We start from the raw sequence: 14,720 nt of genomic DNA on the forward strand, positions 1-14,720 counted from the left end.
CCATGTAAGGTCATATTTACAGGTTCCAGGAATTTGGACATGGACATCTTTTGGACTGGAGCGGGGGGTGGGGGTGCATGGCCATCTTTTGGAGGCCATTAGTCTGCCTACCACACTTTGTAATGGTAGAATCTTCTAGTAGAATTAACTTAAGCAAAAAGTTCGAGAATATATCTTACTTAAGTTGCACTTGTCAAAGTCTTCAGTGTTTGTCATGGTTCTAACCTAGGCACTTTTCCGTCCTCATTTTACTAAACCTTCAGCAGATTCAATAGTTGTCTACTTCATTGTTTTTGAAACACTTTTTTTTCCCACTGTCTATGAAACCACACTCCTGGTTTTCCTTCTACTTTTCCAACTGTTCATATAGTTGCCAAATCTTCCTTTTCTCACCTTTGGTCTGGGCTGTACTTCCTAGCTCTGCCTCTCCAAAGGGGGACAAAAAGTATCATCCATATGGCATTCAGTATTTTCTGATATCTTCTAAATTTGTATATCCAGCCTGCCTCCCTGAGCACCTGAGTGTTGCACCTTCACCTTTATAAGTATTACAGACCTACCTAACTAAAACAAATCTTACTGTTTCAACCAAACCGGTTGCTCTCAGCACTCAGCTACTTATTTCCATTACCAGCTCTACCGGCACTACCTAACGTTTGCATAAACTAAAGAAGTCCTGGAGCCCATTCTCCCATCCCCATTTCTAATCTCTACGCAAGTCCTGTGGGCTCTTCTGAATCTGTACCTTGCCTCTTCTCTCCACTGTTACTCTCCTAGGCCAGGCTCTATTTCTCGCTTGACTATTGTGGAGCCTCTCTGCCCCTGCCTCCCCCACCCTGCCCTCATCCCATCCATCCTCAACATGGCAGGAAAGGATTTGAAGAGACCAGGGACTGCCTTATTTAAATCCATAGTGGCCTCCCACTTTACCAATTTTTTATTATGATCAGACTTCTGCCTTCTTGTGACCTTTTCATTTTTCCTTTGCTTACACTGCTGTGGCCATGGTGGTTTTGTTTCTATCTCAAGGCCTTTTTGCTTGGCTTGCTATATCTGCTGCTTGGTCCGCTCTTAACCTAAATATTTGCAAAGCTAACCCTTTCTTGTGATTCAGGTCTCAAGTCCTGTATCCCTTCTGTTGTCACTTACTTTGCTTTTCTTTTTTCTTTTTTCTTTCTTCTTTCTTCTTTTTTTATTTTTAAATTTACATCCAAGTTATATTTTGCTTTTTTATTCATAGTCCTTACACTATCTGAAATTATCTTGAGTCTTTTTCATCTTCGACAATACTATCTTTTTTTGCCTAGAAAAGAGGCTGGTATACTAGCAAGTGTTCAAAAGGTGTTGAGGGGCACCTGGGTGGCTTAGTCGGTTAAGTGTCTGACTCTTGACTTTGGCTCAGGTCATGATCTCACAGTTTGTGAGTTTGAGCCCAGCATTGGGCTCTGTGCTGACAGCGTGGAACCTGCTTGGGATTCTCTCTCTCTCTCTCTCTCTCTCTCTCTCTCTCTCTCTCTCTCCCCATCCCTGCTGGCCCTCTCCTCCCTCTCTCTCAAAATATATAAATAAATAAATATGTTGTTGAAACAAGGCCCTAAATTAGCACCAAATTTATCAGACCAGGAAGATAATTTTCTGCTTATCCCCCATGTAGCAGATCATCCTGTTCACGGAAGAATCTGACATGGAGCGGTCCCCTCAAAGCCCTTGCCCATGTACAGCCAAAGGCAACCTGAGGCCCAATTACCTAGGAGCAGTCCAGCTTATAGGATAGTCTCATCTCCACCCACTGTTTCCCATTCCATTCTTCCCATGGAGCCTCCTGTCTATGTCCTAATGGGCAGTAGGTCATAGTGATTGAATTCCTACCTAGTTTTTAGTAACTTCACTTCTGAATCCTTACTTCTCAGTTTTGGTATCATCCAGAGGTTTCTTCCAAGAAACCAGAATTGAATGTGGTCAGTAAATTGTCTTGAGGCTTTGTCCTACCAGTAAATTAAGTTCAACACATTCTTTTTCAGGCTGTGAAATAGTATGGTAAGTATGTACCATAATTCATAATGACAAGACATTTTTAGTAGTTCAAATTCATGGTATTATTAATTGAGCTGTCTTTTCTTCTTTGAGACTAAGGGCAGGGGGGTTGAGGTAGAGAGATGTAATTTTCCAGAAGGAGCAACAACAAAATGAGAGTTGGAAAATGCAGACGGGGAAAATATTTCTGTAGTAGCTACCTATGTTTTACACAAGGAGGATTAATATTTTGAAACAAAAAGTGATTCTTACTGGGTTACCATATACATTACTGTACATGTTGGTTCTTATACTAGGGGAATTCTTAGGTAAAAATAATTACTGGAACAAGAGCATTCTCAGGAGTTTTAGCTTTTCTTTGTTTATCTATAAGAATGCACCATTGCCAGTGAGATAGTGTCACCTACAACAGTGTGACTATAGATCGATAAAGTTCCTGAAGAAACAAAGGAGGCATCTAACAAAAGTACCTGTGGAAATAAGGCCAAAGCCTATTATCATTAGCCATGATAGCTAATACTTTATAGGTTGAGTCACCTTATATAATTAATGAGAGAAAAGAACTTAGGCAGAATATATCCGTAACCCAATGAAGATAGTATCCCTATTTTATATACAGAAAACCTGACTTTCAGAGGTTAAATGGCCGATCTAATGAGTTTGGGTTCAACAAGATAGTGGGAACAGTATGTGTGTGGTCTGTAGGCAGGGGAAGGGCAGAAGGAGAGGGAGAAGGAGAATACTCATTTATTTTTTACTTTAGAGAGAGAGAGCATGAGCAAGGGAAAGGGGCAGAGGGAGAGAGAGAGAGAGAGAGAGAGAGAGAGAGAGAGAGAGAGAGAGAAAATCCGAAGCAGGCTCCATGCTGAGGGTGAAGCCTGACATGGGGCTTGATCCCACGATCCTGAGATTATGACCTGAGCAGAAGTCAAGAGTCTGACACTCAGTCAAGAGTCTGACTGAGCCACCCAGGTGCCCCTATTGCCTGGGTTTTAAATCATCCTCTAGCACATAAACTAATTTCTCTGTGCCTTAGTTTCTTTATCTGTAAAAGAAATTGATAGTTCACACATACATCTTTTTGGAAATATCTAACAGGGTTTGTTTTTTTTTTCTGAAATCTTGAATAATGTAAAGAACTTAACTCATAGGAAGCACTTAGTATTAGCTAGTATTATAGATTTATTCTACCGATGATTCTCTAACTTTGGGATTTTGTGGACCAATAAAGAAAAAGGAGGGGTGAGGGGCAAGATAGAATGGTTTGCTTTTAGTCTTGCCAAGTGAGGCTGTTAAATTTTTTCTTTCTACCACTGCAGTCTTCATAAAAGAGACATTTTTACAAATCCAAGTTGGTAGTAAAGACCTAGTATCAGAATAAAGAACTGTTATTTAAATGGAATAAATTTATCTTCTATAAAAGACTCAACATACTTCTTATTTCTTTTATTTCACCATGAAATAGAAATTAGATGTTCTATAAGTGTCCCTTCAGTTCTGAAAGATTTCGATTCTGCCATTCCTACTCTTGTCTGGTCCTCCTTGCTTCTATATCTTTCCTCTTTTGATTTAGAAAATCTGGTTACAATCCATATATTCCAAGTGAATATTTACCTAAGGAATCTGTGAATGCTCTTAGAAATCATAGGATAGAGACTACAGTCAAATGGAATTGGACTGGATAAAACCATGGGCATTATAAAAAAAAAAATAGCCCCACCAGTAATATACAATTATTCATTTAACAAATATACACAGTTTACCGTGTACCAATGACGCCACTAAACCTTAGGCATGTGAACAACCAGACACAAATGGTCCATGCCCTTTGAAGGTTAACAATTGGATTACTCTTATGTCCCAGGCATTGTAGGTTCTTGAGGCTTCAAGAATAAATATGGCATAGTCCTAGAGCTTTACTTTTAATTGAAGAAGGAGTGGGGATGGGAAGACAAGTAATTTATCTGGCAATTTAAAGTTTATATTAAAAAAAAGAATGACAAAATTTGCATGGATTAAAAAAATACAATTCTTGAAATAACTTTATTCATGTAAGAGCCAATTTGGGCTGAAGCTTCAGGGTGACATGCATAGCTTTCTCTGCCCCTAGGTTGATGATTCTTTACATTTAGGTTGCATAAACATCATAGGTTCCAGGGGTGTGTGGTTGGCTCAGTCAGTTAAGTGGCTGACTCTTGATTTCAGCTCAGGTTGTGATTTCATGGTTGTGAGATCACGCCCCATGCTGGGCTCTGCACTGAGCAGGAGCCTGCTTGGGATTCTCTTTCTCCCTCCTCTCTCTCAGTCTCACAAAATAAATAAATAAACTTAAAAATAAATATGGATTCCATGATCCTAGAGATTCTGATTCAGTAGGGCTGTGGTAAAGCCTAGAATTTGCTTTAGGAAAAACTCCTGGGAGATTCCAGTGTCATAATAGTGGTCTACAGATCTTTCTTGGAGAAGCCTTGCCTAGGGATACTTCAAAAATTTCAGAAGGCAGTAAGTTTAAAAATGATATTCACAAAGTGAAACTTGGCAACATTTTCCCCCATTAAACTTATTTTGTGTGGTGCCTAGCTGGCTCAGTCTGTAAAGCATGCAACTCTTCATCTTAGGGTCGTCAGTTCAAGGACCATGTTGGGCATAGGCATAGAGCTTACTTAAAAAATTGGGGTGCCTGGGTGGCTCAGTTGGTTGAACATCTAACTCTTGATTTCAGCTCAGGTCATGATTCCAGGTCGTGGGATCGAGCTCTTTGACGGGCTCCATGCTGAGTGTGCGGACTGCTTGGGATTCTCTCTCTCCCTCTGCTTTCCCTCACTCATATGCTCTATCTCTCCCCATCTCCAAAAAATATAATAATAAAATAAAATAAAATAAAATTAAATTAAATTAAAATTAAATAAAATAAGAGGCATCTGGAAATTGGTTAAGCATCTGACTCTGGATTTCAGCTCAGGGCATGATCTCATGGTTAGTGAGATGGAGTCCCTAGTAGGCCTCTGCTTTGACAGCTCAGAGCCTGCTTGGGATTCTCTCTTTCCCTCTCTCTTTGCGCCTCCCCCTACTCCTTCTCTATTTCTCTCAATAAATAAACATTTAAAAGAAAAAGTTAAATGAAACTCATTTTTTTTCCTTCTATCCCTACTATCCTTCTGAATCCTGAAAGTTTAACATACTTTCAAACTGTAGAGATTAATTCCAGATTAGTATTAGAAACATGTCAATTTTAGAAAAAGTCCTTGAGAAGTTTTTGTCAGATACATTGCTGAAATGTCAGCTGTAGGAGGCTTCCCTGATTCTTGTGTTTTAACTAAGTTAGGATCTCACAGTTTTTGTTTGGTTTAATAAATTTGTGTTGCTTAGAATATATATATATTATATATATATAATATATATATATAAGTGTATATATAAGTGGCTTAGAATCTGGCTTAGAGTTGTGTCTGCCCCTAAAAGCAGAATTCCATTTACTGTCTTTGTATGGATGTCAGTGCTCTCTAGCTGGAGATCACAGGAACACACCTGTGGTTGGATAAATTTGGATTTATTAATTTACTGAAACAAGGAAGAACACTCACCATGCAGGACTCTGAGGTGTGTCAGAGAGTGTTAGAAATGGGCTTGTGTTCCATGATTTGGGGAAGGTTCAAGGAAGCAGAGCATTACTCTGGGTTGGATGCTGGCAGGAAGTGGTGAGAATTCTGTTTTTTTTTTTTAATTAAAAAAATTTTTTTTAGTAGTCTCTCCACTCCATGTGGGGCTCAAACTCACGACTCTGAGATCAAGAGTTGCATGCTTTTCTGACTGAGCCAGTCAGCTGCCCCAAGTGTTCTATGACAGAGCATCTTAATTCTTATTTAGAATACAAGAAGAAGGGGGTGAGGTTAAAGTTGCTAGATAAAGAAGTGACACTTATATTAGGCAGGAAAAGGGCCATTTTGTCATTTTTGTGTTTTGGACATGTTCATGTTTTTTCTGTGTTCAAACAGGAGTACGAGTGGTCCTGTTTTTGTTGTTTCATCATGGTTACAATGGCCTTGGCTGATGTTGATTTTCTGTGACATTGTTTATGTTCTACTTGAGAGCAGATGGTCTAGCTGCAAGTGCTCCAGACTTTCAGGGTTTGCTCTTCTCTTTTTGAGGGTTAAAATAAAAATAAAGGAAAACATGCTATTATACATGGATTAGAATCTAGACACATTCAAACTACTGAGCAATAGCTATGTCTTGACAAAGCTGAGAGGCAGCTCAGTGTAAGGGAGTAAGACTGGGGTTACTTTTCCTGTTGAGCCCTATAATTGTTTTGTGAACTTGACAATAACATTAACAGCTTCCATTTGTTGAGCACCTATTATATGCCATAACATTTCCTAGGTGCTCGACACACACAGCTTTGCAAGGCATATATTTTGATCATCCCCATTTTACAGATGAGTTGTTAGTGGAATTGCTGGTATATTAAGGGGTTTGTGTGCCTTTTCCCAGCCTTGTCAGTTTCTAGTATACCAGGATGCCTCTTTACGCAGAACCTTGGTGTCTGCAGGTATAGCAATGAGATGTAATACATACTTGGCAGGATTGTTCTGAGACTCAAATGCTATCATACATCTAAAGGCACCTAGCACAGTAACTGGCTCCTGGTGGACAAGCCACGACTAGGAGTTTTCTTTCTTCTAGCAGAGAGGAGGTGCCTTTTATGGTGAGTAGAGAGGAGCTGACTAGTAGTCTATGATGAATGACTCCAGACAATTTTAACCTCCTGGTTACAGAAAAGTTAGGCTGAAAAAAATCTTAGTATTACAGATTCAGAGTTTAGAGCTCCAAGAAATCGTCAAAGTCTTTTCTTAGAGACGAGGAAAATGAACCTTAGAAAGGCAGTTGATGTGCCCACTGTCCCACTTAATTACTCCAAGGGCTATGCTGAGAAAGCCGACTTCTCATTCCTAGCCCCACCCCCTTTTTTTTTCAGGCAACTGATCTGCTTTTTTTTCACGAGGTCTAGGTTAGAAGTCCCAGTGTGCTCTGGACCCTTGTTTGTTCGCTGGCCGCCCTTACGAGGCTAAGGGACCACTGCTGCCCTTCAGGCATGGGGCTGCAGAGCTCTGCCCTCGGACAGTAACTGGGAGGAATGCTCTCCCCTCTGGTTACTTAATCTTACAGTTAAAAGTTTCGAAATGTCTTTATTCAGTGCAGTTGGCAGCTCAAGCATTTTAAAACGGGTTTTGGTGGCATTGTTTCGGGAGCTAGGGCTCGAGTCGCATACCTGCGGTAAGCAGCCAGGGCGATGGGCGGCAGGATTCCTACGCGGGGCACCAGACGGGGGCAGAGGGCCCGGGGGCAGAGGGCCCGGGGGCAGAGGGCCCGGGGGCAGAGGGCCCGGGGGCAGAGGGCCCGGGGGCAGAGGGCCCGGGGGCAGAGGGCCCGGGGGCAGAGGTCGCCGGCCCCGCCCCCAGAGGGACAGGGGCGGGGCGAGCGCGCCGGAGCCGAGGGGGTGGGACGCAGGAAGGGCTGGGAGGAGGTGAGCTGGGCGTTGAGGAGCCTGCGACTGCTGCTGTGGCCCGCGCCATGTCCGCTCGCAACTTGGGCACGGAGCTGGGTAAGGCCCCCGCGGGTTGTCCTCGCCCGTCTCCATCGCCTTCCGTTCCCCGCCCTCCGCCGAACGCGGGGCTCGCCGCCACCCGGTGCCCTGGCCTCGGCCGCCGGGAGTGCTCGACGGGGCGGGAAGGGGTGGCGCCGCGTCCGCACGCACCCTGAGCAAAGGCCGATCCTCCGAGACTTAAACTCTTGTGCACATTGGCACCCAGGCCTTGTGTTGTAAGCGGAAGACAGCAAAGGATTAGACTTTCATCTTCCAACTTAATGCGTTCACCTTCTAGCTTTCTGGTTGCAAAGAACAAAACCAAACCAAAAACCAAACCAAAATACTAAAAAAACCAAAACAGAAGGCAACCCAAACAAAACAAGATAAAAACCTTCTGTACCCACTCAGTAGGATCCCTGTGCATGCTGGATTTCTGTAGGTAATTTTAACACAGCTGTATCCCAAAAAGGCATGCTGGTGGAAAAGTTGCCAGATCTCTGTACTGTAGAACTTACTGTAAATTGTGTATGATTTTAGAGGTACAGAGATTTGTAAGAGTGCCTGAATTATGTCAGTATTTTTCATTTAACTGATATTATTAAATATTACTGGGTGAAAAGTTTAGTTCTGATTTCCTAAAATGTGAAAAATTTATAATTCAAAACGTAGCAAAACCATGATCGGAGCCGAAGGTCAAGGATCTCAGTTTAAGTATCATAGCTGGGGTATCTGTATCCTGGTTCTTCACTTTAGCTGTGTGACTTTGGGCAAATTACTTAATCACTTGTGCTTAAATTTCTTAATCTGTAAAATGGTTGTAATAGTACTTCATAGGGTAGTTTGGAGATCAAATGAGAGGATGTAAAGTGTTTGGTACATTGTGGGTACTTAATAAGTGTTAGTGAATAGTAATATTGTATAGAATTACATTTTTAGAGGTTAATTTTCAGAAAATTAGCTATGATTGTATATAACACATAAGGTGCTTTATTTTCTTTAAAAGTGACTGTTCTACGTACTCTAGACTAAAAGTAGTCCAGAAATTTTGTTAAATCATTAGCGTGTGATTTATAAAGACACTTGATTTCTTCATCAAATTTATTCTCTTTTAGTCATTGCTGTTTTAGAAGATTATGCCTTATTTATATATTTATGTATTTATGTATTTATTTATTTATGTACTTACATATTTATTTATTTTTGAAAGAGAGAGAGAGAGAGAGAGGCAGAGAGAGGCAGAGCATGAGAGCAGTAAGGGAGAGGCACAGAAAGAGAGGGAGACACAGAATCCAAAGGAGGCTCTGAGCTGTCAGCAGAGTCCGACGTGGGGCTCAAACTCATGAATCCTGAGATCATGACCTGAGCCGAAGTCCCATGCTTAACTGACTGAGCCACCTAGGTGCCCCAGAAGATTATGTTTTAAACTCTAAAAATAAATAAATAAATAAATAAATAAATAAATAAATAAATAAATAAATAAAATCAACTCTAGTTGTATCTATGGAATGTGGACTTTAGTAATAAGGAATACCCCTAGATTAGAAGATCCAGTTAGATGGTGGATGGGGTATAGAGATGGAGTGTAGGTCTTACCTTGGTATCTTCAGGGATATGGATGTCTTAACTTTGTACACATCAAGGATACAACATTATTTTTCCAAAACTTACATGTTTATTTTTCTTTCAAGAAATATAATCAAAGCTTTCTTAACTTGGAAGAATTCCCATCACTTCCATACATCTGTTGAAAAGTAATAGTAATGACAAAAAATTGCTGTGGGGCGGGGCACCTGGGTGGCTCAGTGGTTGGGCAACCGACTTCGGCTCAGGTCATGATCTCACAATTCGTGAGTTCAAGCCCCGCATCGGGCTCTGTGCTGACAGCTCAGAGCCTGGAGCCTGCTTCAGATTCTGTGTCTCCCTCTCTGTCTCTGCCTCTCCCCCACTCGCACTCTGTCTCTCAAAAATGAATAAACATTAAAAAAATTAAAAAAAAAAAATTGCTGTGGGGCACCTGGGTAGCTCCGCTGGTTAAGCATTTGACTCTTGATTTTGGCTCAGGTCATAAACTTGGGGTTCATGAGTTTGAGCCCCACGTCCAACTATGTGGTTACAGTGTGGAGCCTGCTTGGGATTCTCTCTCTCTTTCTCTCTGCCCCTCCCTCACATATTCACTTCTGCTCTCTTTCTCTCTCTTCTGTCTCCTCCCATCAAAATAAATAAACTTAAAAAAAATCCTAAATGACAAAAAAACCCCACAATTGCTATGTAGAATAATAGTAAATGTAATTTTTATGTAGTTATTTAAAGGATCATGGTTTTGTTTTATTCTCTTTGTTTAAATAAAATCAGATATATTTCAAGGATTTTTTTCCTTCACTGATATTAATCATTAATCCAGACAGAGATTTAACCTAAAATGTAAAATAAGTTATTTGAATTATGTACTAAGAAAAAAAATCATTCAGTATTAATTTATCCTGCGTATTAACTAATGCCTTTTATAGTTTACTAATTAAAGGTCTTTTTAAATGAGCACTGTCACTTTTTTAAAGAAAGTAACTTTTATTCTCTTTCCTATTACAAAAGAAATGCATGTTTATTGTAAAAATTTTAGAAAATACAATTAGCACAAAAAAACTAAAATTGTTACTAATCCAATCACTTATTTATATTTTAGTGTATATACTTTTAGTTAATAGATTTTTTTTTTTTTTTAATTAATAGGCTCATTTGAGACTGAACCTGGCCCTTATGATAAAGCTCTTTAGGGAAAACATGCTTTTATCATGGCATTTAGACACATGAAAGAAAGAACAAATACTCTAACTGTAATGTTAGTTTTTATGTCAGTGTTTAGTGGTCAGTGCAATCTGCTTAAGGTCTTTTATACTTAAAGCATTTATTTCTGATTTTCTCCAACTCAAACATAGAGCTAAAAAAACATTTTTCTTTGGGCAGTGTTTGCCCTAAGCGGGCAAGTATATCTTCATAAAGACTGGACCATTTTGGAGTTAGAAGGGAGAAACCCCTAAATCTGGGCCTGGTGTCAAGCAGCCTATGGTTCTGGCCAGGTTACTCGTTTTGTTTCCAACTAGGTCAGTGGTTCTCAAAGTTTGCTTCCTAGATTAGCAGTGTCTACATTAGATGAGAGCTTATTAGAAATGTAAATTCTAAGGCCCCACTGAGATATTTTTTTCTACTTTTTTTTGCCACATATATATATATGTATAATGTATATGTATATATTGTATATGTATATATATTTTTTAGTTTACATCCAAGTTAGCATATAGTGCAATAATGATTTCAGGAGTAGATTCCTTTGATTCATCCCCTATGTATAACACCCAGTGCTCATCCCAAGTGCCCTCCTTAATGCCCCTTACCCATTTAACCCATCCCTGCACCCACAGCCCCCCCGGCAACCCTCAGTTTGTTGTCTATATTTAAGAATCTCTTATGTTTTGTCCCCCTCCCTGTTTTTATATTATTTTTGCTTCCCTTCCCTTATATTCATCTGTTTTATATCTTAAATTCCACATATGAGTGAAGTCATATGATATTTATCTTTGTCTAACTAATTTCGCTCAGCATAATATCCTCTAGTTCCATCCACGTAGCTTCAAATGGCAAGATTTGATTCTTTTTGCTGAGTAATACTCAATTGTATATGTATACCACACCTTTATCCCTTCATCTGTCAATGGACATTTGAGGCCCCATTGAGATCTTAATGAATCAGAAACTCTGGGGTGGCGCAGGGCCTTCCGAGTTTTTAATAATTCCTCTGGATGGTTCTGAAACACATTCAAGTTTGAGAACCACTAGTGGTGCTAAGGTTTGCTTTTGGCCCTGCGCATTCTCTTAAAATGAACCTATGTTCTTTTCTTTATTCTCCTGGATGCCTCCAAAGTTCTGCCTAACGTGTAGGTACAGCATGGGCAGTGATATTTCTTTTTGTTCATTGATGTATCTCAGGCACCTAGAGTAGCGTCTACCATGCCAGAAAGCCCTCAAACGTAACTGTTGAATGAACAACTGAATTTAGAACTACTTGCTTGGGAGAACTGGGGCTTCTGCCTTGGCTTTTCTTTGTAGACAGGAGCTGGTGGATGTACACCTCCCTCTTTTCTGAATATCATTAAAGTTGATATTTGTTTTGTCCCAAGAGGCTTAGGAACCATGTTGACAGTGTGACTTTATTTCAATTGTGATTTTCTTTGGAGACATCTGGAAAGTAGGGATATTGTATTAGGTGACTTCTAAGACCTTTCCACTCTGTATCTGTGTATCTGTCAGCTTTTGTGTACAGAAAGAAAAATTTCAAATAGCTTATATCTGAAAAACAATAGGAAAAAAAGTAACAAAACTGATTTTTAATTTGGAGGAATGGGGACAAGTCTATGGATTTTCTGTAGCGCATTAATAAGAGGTTGTTTTAGGCATATATCTGCAATTGGAATGGTCAGGGGCCATGATTACTGAGGAATGTAGAGATTATTTTTCTTTGTGGAGACTTTTCTGTAGTGCAAGTCAGAACAAACAGAAAGGGCAACTTACTTATTTAAAACACAGATAAAGGAGATTAGTTTTGGCTAGTTGTCAAACCAAGAACCATGATGGGATTTTGTATTTTATGAAGCATATTTATTCATTCAAAAAATAGTTAGTTATTGAGTACGAATTGTGTACTGGGTAATATTACCCTGGACACAAGATGGACAAAGATAGTTCTGCTTTCAAAGACCTACATCTGATTCAGGAGCTGGGCATCAAGCCAAGTCTACAATTAAAATAATTGCAAATGTGATAAGCAGTTACTTTTTTGTCTATTTAAGAAATTAGATAGATGTACCTAAACTGTACCTTAAATGGATTGTGATAACCAAGTGCCCTCTTGCATTATAATTTTTATTTTCCCTTTAAGAACTTAGATAAGAATCGGGGATGTAGGGAGCTCATTTTTGCCACTCCTGCTAAAGCATAACTTTGGTGTAGAATGCAGATTTTGGTAATGGTGATTTTCCACTGCAAAGTTATTTTAAAATTTTTTAAGTATTTGGAATGAAATTTTATTTATTTATTTATTTATTTATTTATTTATTTATTTATTTAAGTTTATTTATTTATTTTGAGAGAGAGTGAGAGGGGCATTGAGAGAGAGAGAGAGGGAGAGAGAGAATCCCAAGCAGGCTCCACGCTGTCAGAGCCTGATGTGGGGCTGGAACTCACCAACTGTGAGATTATGACCTGAGCTGAAGCTAAGAATTGGATGCTTAACCAACTGAGCCACCCGGGCACCCCTGGAATGAAAGTTTAAATCTTAAAGTTAGGCAAAGCACAGGATGCTTGAGAATATTCTTTATTTAATACCAGCCATGTGCCAGACACTGCCTAGATGCTAGGTACAAAGATAGTGGTTAACATAGAGCTTAAGCTATGTGCTAGGCACTGTGTTAAATACTTTTTGTGTTATCTCAATTAGTCTTCACAACAGCACTGTGAAGATTCTGTTGTGATGCCCTTTTTACAGATGTGTAAATTGAGGTACAGAGAGGTGTAAATAATTTGCCAAAAACCAGTTAGGCAGAGCTTATGCAGAGTTAATGTGGCAGAGCCACAATTCAAACCTAGGTGGTTTGGTGCTAACATTGTATGCTTAACCACCACACTTTGTCTCTTGGTACCAACGGGGGTACTCAATCTGTAAGACGAGAGAAGGCATGTCAACAATTGGTGAATAATTTTAATGTGACCCTCTGAGGTTTGCCTGTGTCTTTGTGAAAGCTTTTTGTTTTCTTACATTCATCCACTTTTTTTTTTTTAACCTTTTTCTCTTTTCCTCTTCTTCTTCTTCTTCTTCTTTTTTTTAAAGTATGCTCTACACCCAACATGGGGCTTGGACTCATGACCCCGACATGAAGAGTCGCAGCCTGTATCAATTGAGCCAGCCAGGCACCCCCATGATCCACATCTCAACCATGGCAGTTTGTTTCAGAGAAGAAGTTTATCTTGGGAGAGAATGGAAATATCCAATCTTTGGTAGATTGGAGAGTAGGTTTAGATGTCATTGCATTAGAAATTTTATGGGATGACATGTTAAAACCAGCCTTCCTCTGGAAGTTCCTTATGTAGATGTGCTGATGTGCCTCAGAGTGTCTCGGGGTGGGGACCTGGAAGTGATCTCCAAGTGATCAGAGTAAAGGGGTTTTAGTTTTTTAAATTTCTTTTTCTTGTCTCTTTGTATTTTTTTATTTTTTGTTATTTTAGAGAGAGAGAGAGCAAGAGTATAAGTGGGGAGGGAGCAGAGGAAGAAAGAATCTCCAGCAGGCTCCACAGTCAGCGTAGAGTCTGATGTGGGGCTTCATCCCACGACCCTGGGATCATGACCTGAGCCAAAATCAAGAGCCAGGTGCTCAACAGACTGAGCCACCCAGTCTGTCTTTTAAAAAACAAATTGTGGAGTGCCCACTGTTCCTGGCACTTGGTTCTGGATGCTTATGGGAATAGCTGGGATACCAAAGTGAATATTGCCTGTTCTCTGCTCTCCCTGTAGCTCACAGTCAGCTAAGGGAGTTAGTCACATAAATCATTACAGAGAAGTAGTTAGATTGGAAAGATACAGAACAATTCAGGGGAGGTTTTTTGGTGAAGGGTATTTTGGTGAAGGGAGTAGTTTCTGTGAAGGAACTGAGTAAGACCAGCTTGTCATGTTTCATTAACTGTAGGAACCCAATTTTTAGATTTCTAGTGTAATCTTCTCATTTTGTAATGGCTAAGGGTAATATTTTAGTGAAGAAAGATGAAAACAATCCTTCCTATTCTATATATAAAATACATACACAGTGAATGTTATGATTATCCTTTTATGAATGCTAACTTTGATTTTACCTTTTAAGTTCTTTTACTGTTTGCTTGTAAGCATGATGATGAGGCTGTCTTTTATTATTCTGATACTGTTCTGATAAATAGAAAAAACCTATAAAGTAATAATTTGGGTTGGTCGTATAGTTAAATAATTAAAAGTTCTCCATGGTGCCTCTTAAGTTAAAAAAATTTTTTTAAATCATCTAAGCCCCGTAGATTTTAATTGTTA

The 14,720-nt window shown here is 39.6% G+C and overlaps 1 protein-coding gene across 1 annotated transcript in view; it reads left to right on the top strand.

Annotated features, from left to right (window-relative positions):
* Positions 1-7,545: 7,545 nt before the first annotated feature.
* The window catches only part of DERA (deoxyribose-phosphate aldolase), a 119,885-nt gene continuing 112,710 nt past the window's right edge, over positions 7,546-14,720 (top strand). Inside the window, exon 1 of the mRNA XM_047066159.1 lies at positions 7,546-7,636. Coding sequence (XP_046922115.1) covers positions 7,606-7,636 — 31 coding nt within the window. The 5' untranslated portion in view covers positions 7,546-7,605. The remainder of the gene's footprint in view (positions 7,637-14,720) is intronic.

Source organism: Lynx rufus, unplaced genomic scaffold (assembly GCF_022079265.1).
Source record: "Lynx rufus isolate CCGP_SWC_20201006 ecotype Redwood Valley unplaced genomic scaffold, mLynRuf1.p SCAF_7, whole genome shotgun sequence".
Classification (NCBI taxonomy): domain Eukaryota; kingdom Metazoa; phylum Chordata; class Mammalia; order Carnivora; family Felidae; genus Lynx; species Lynx rufus.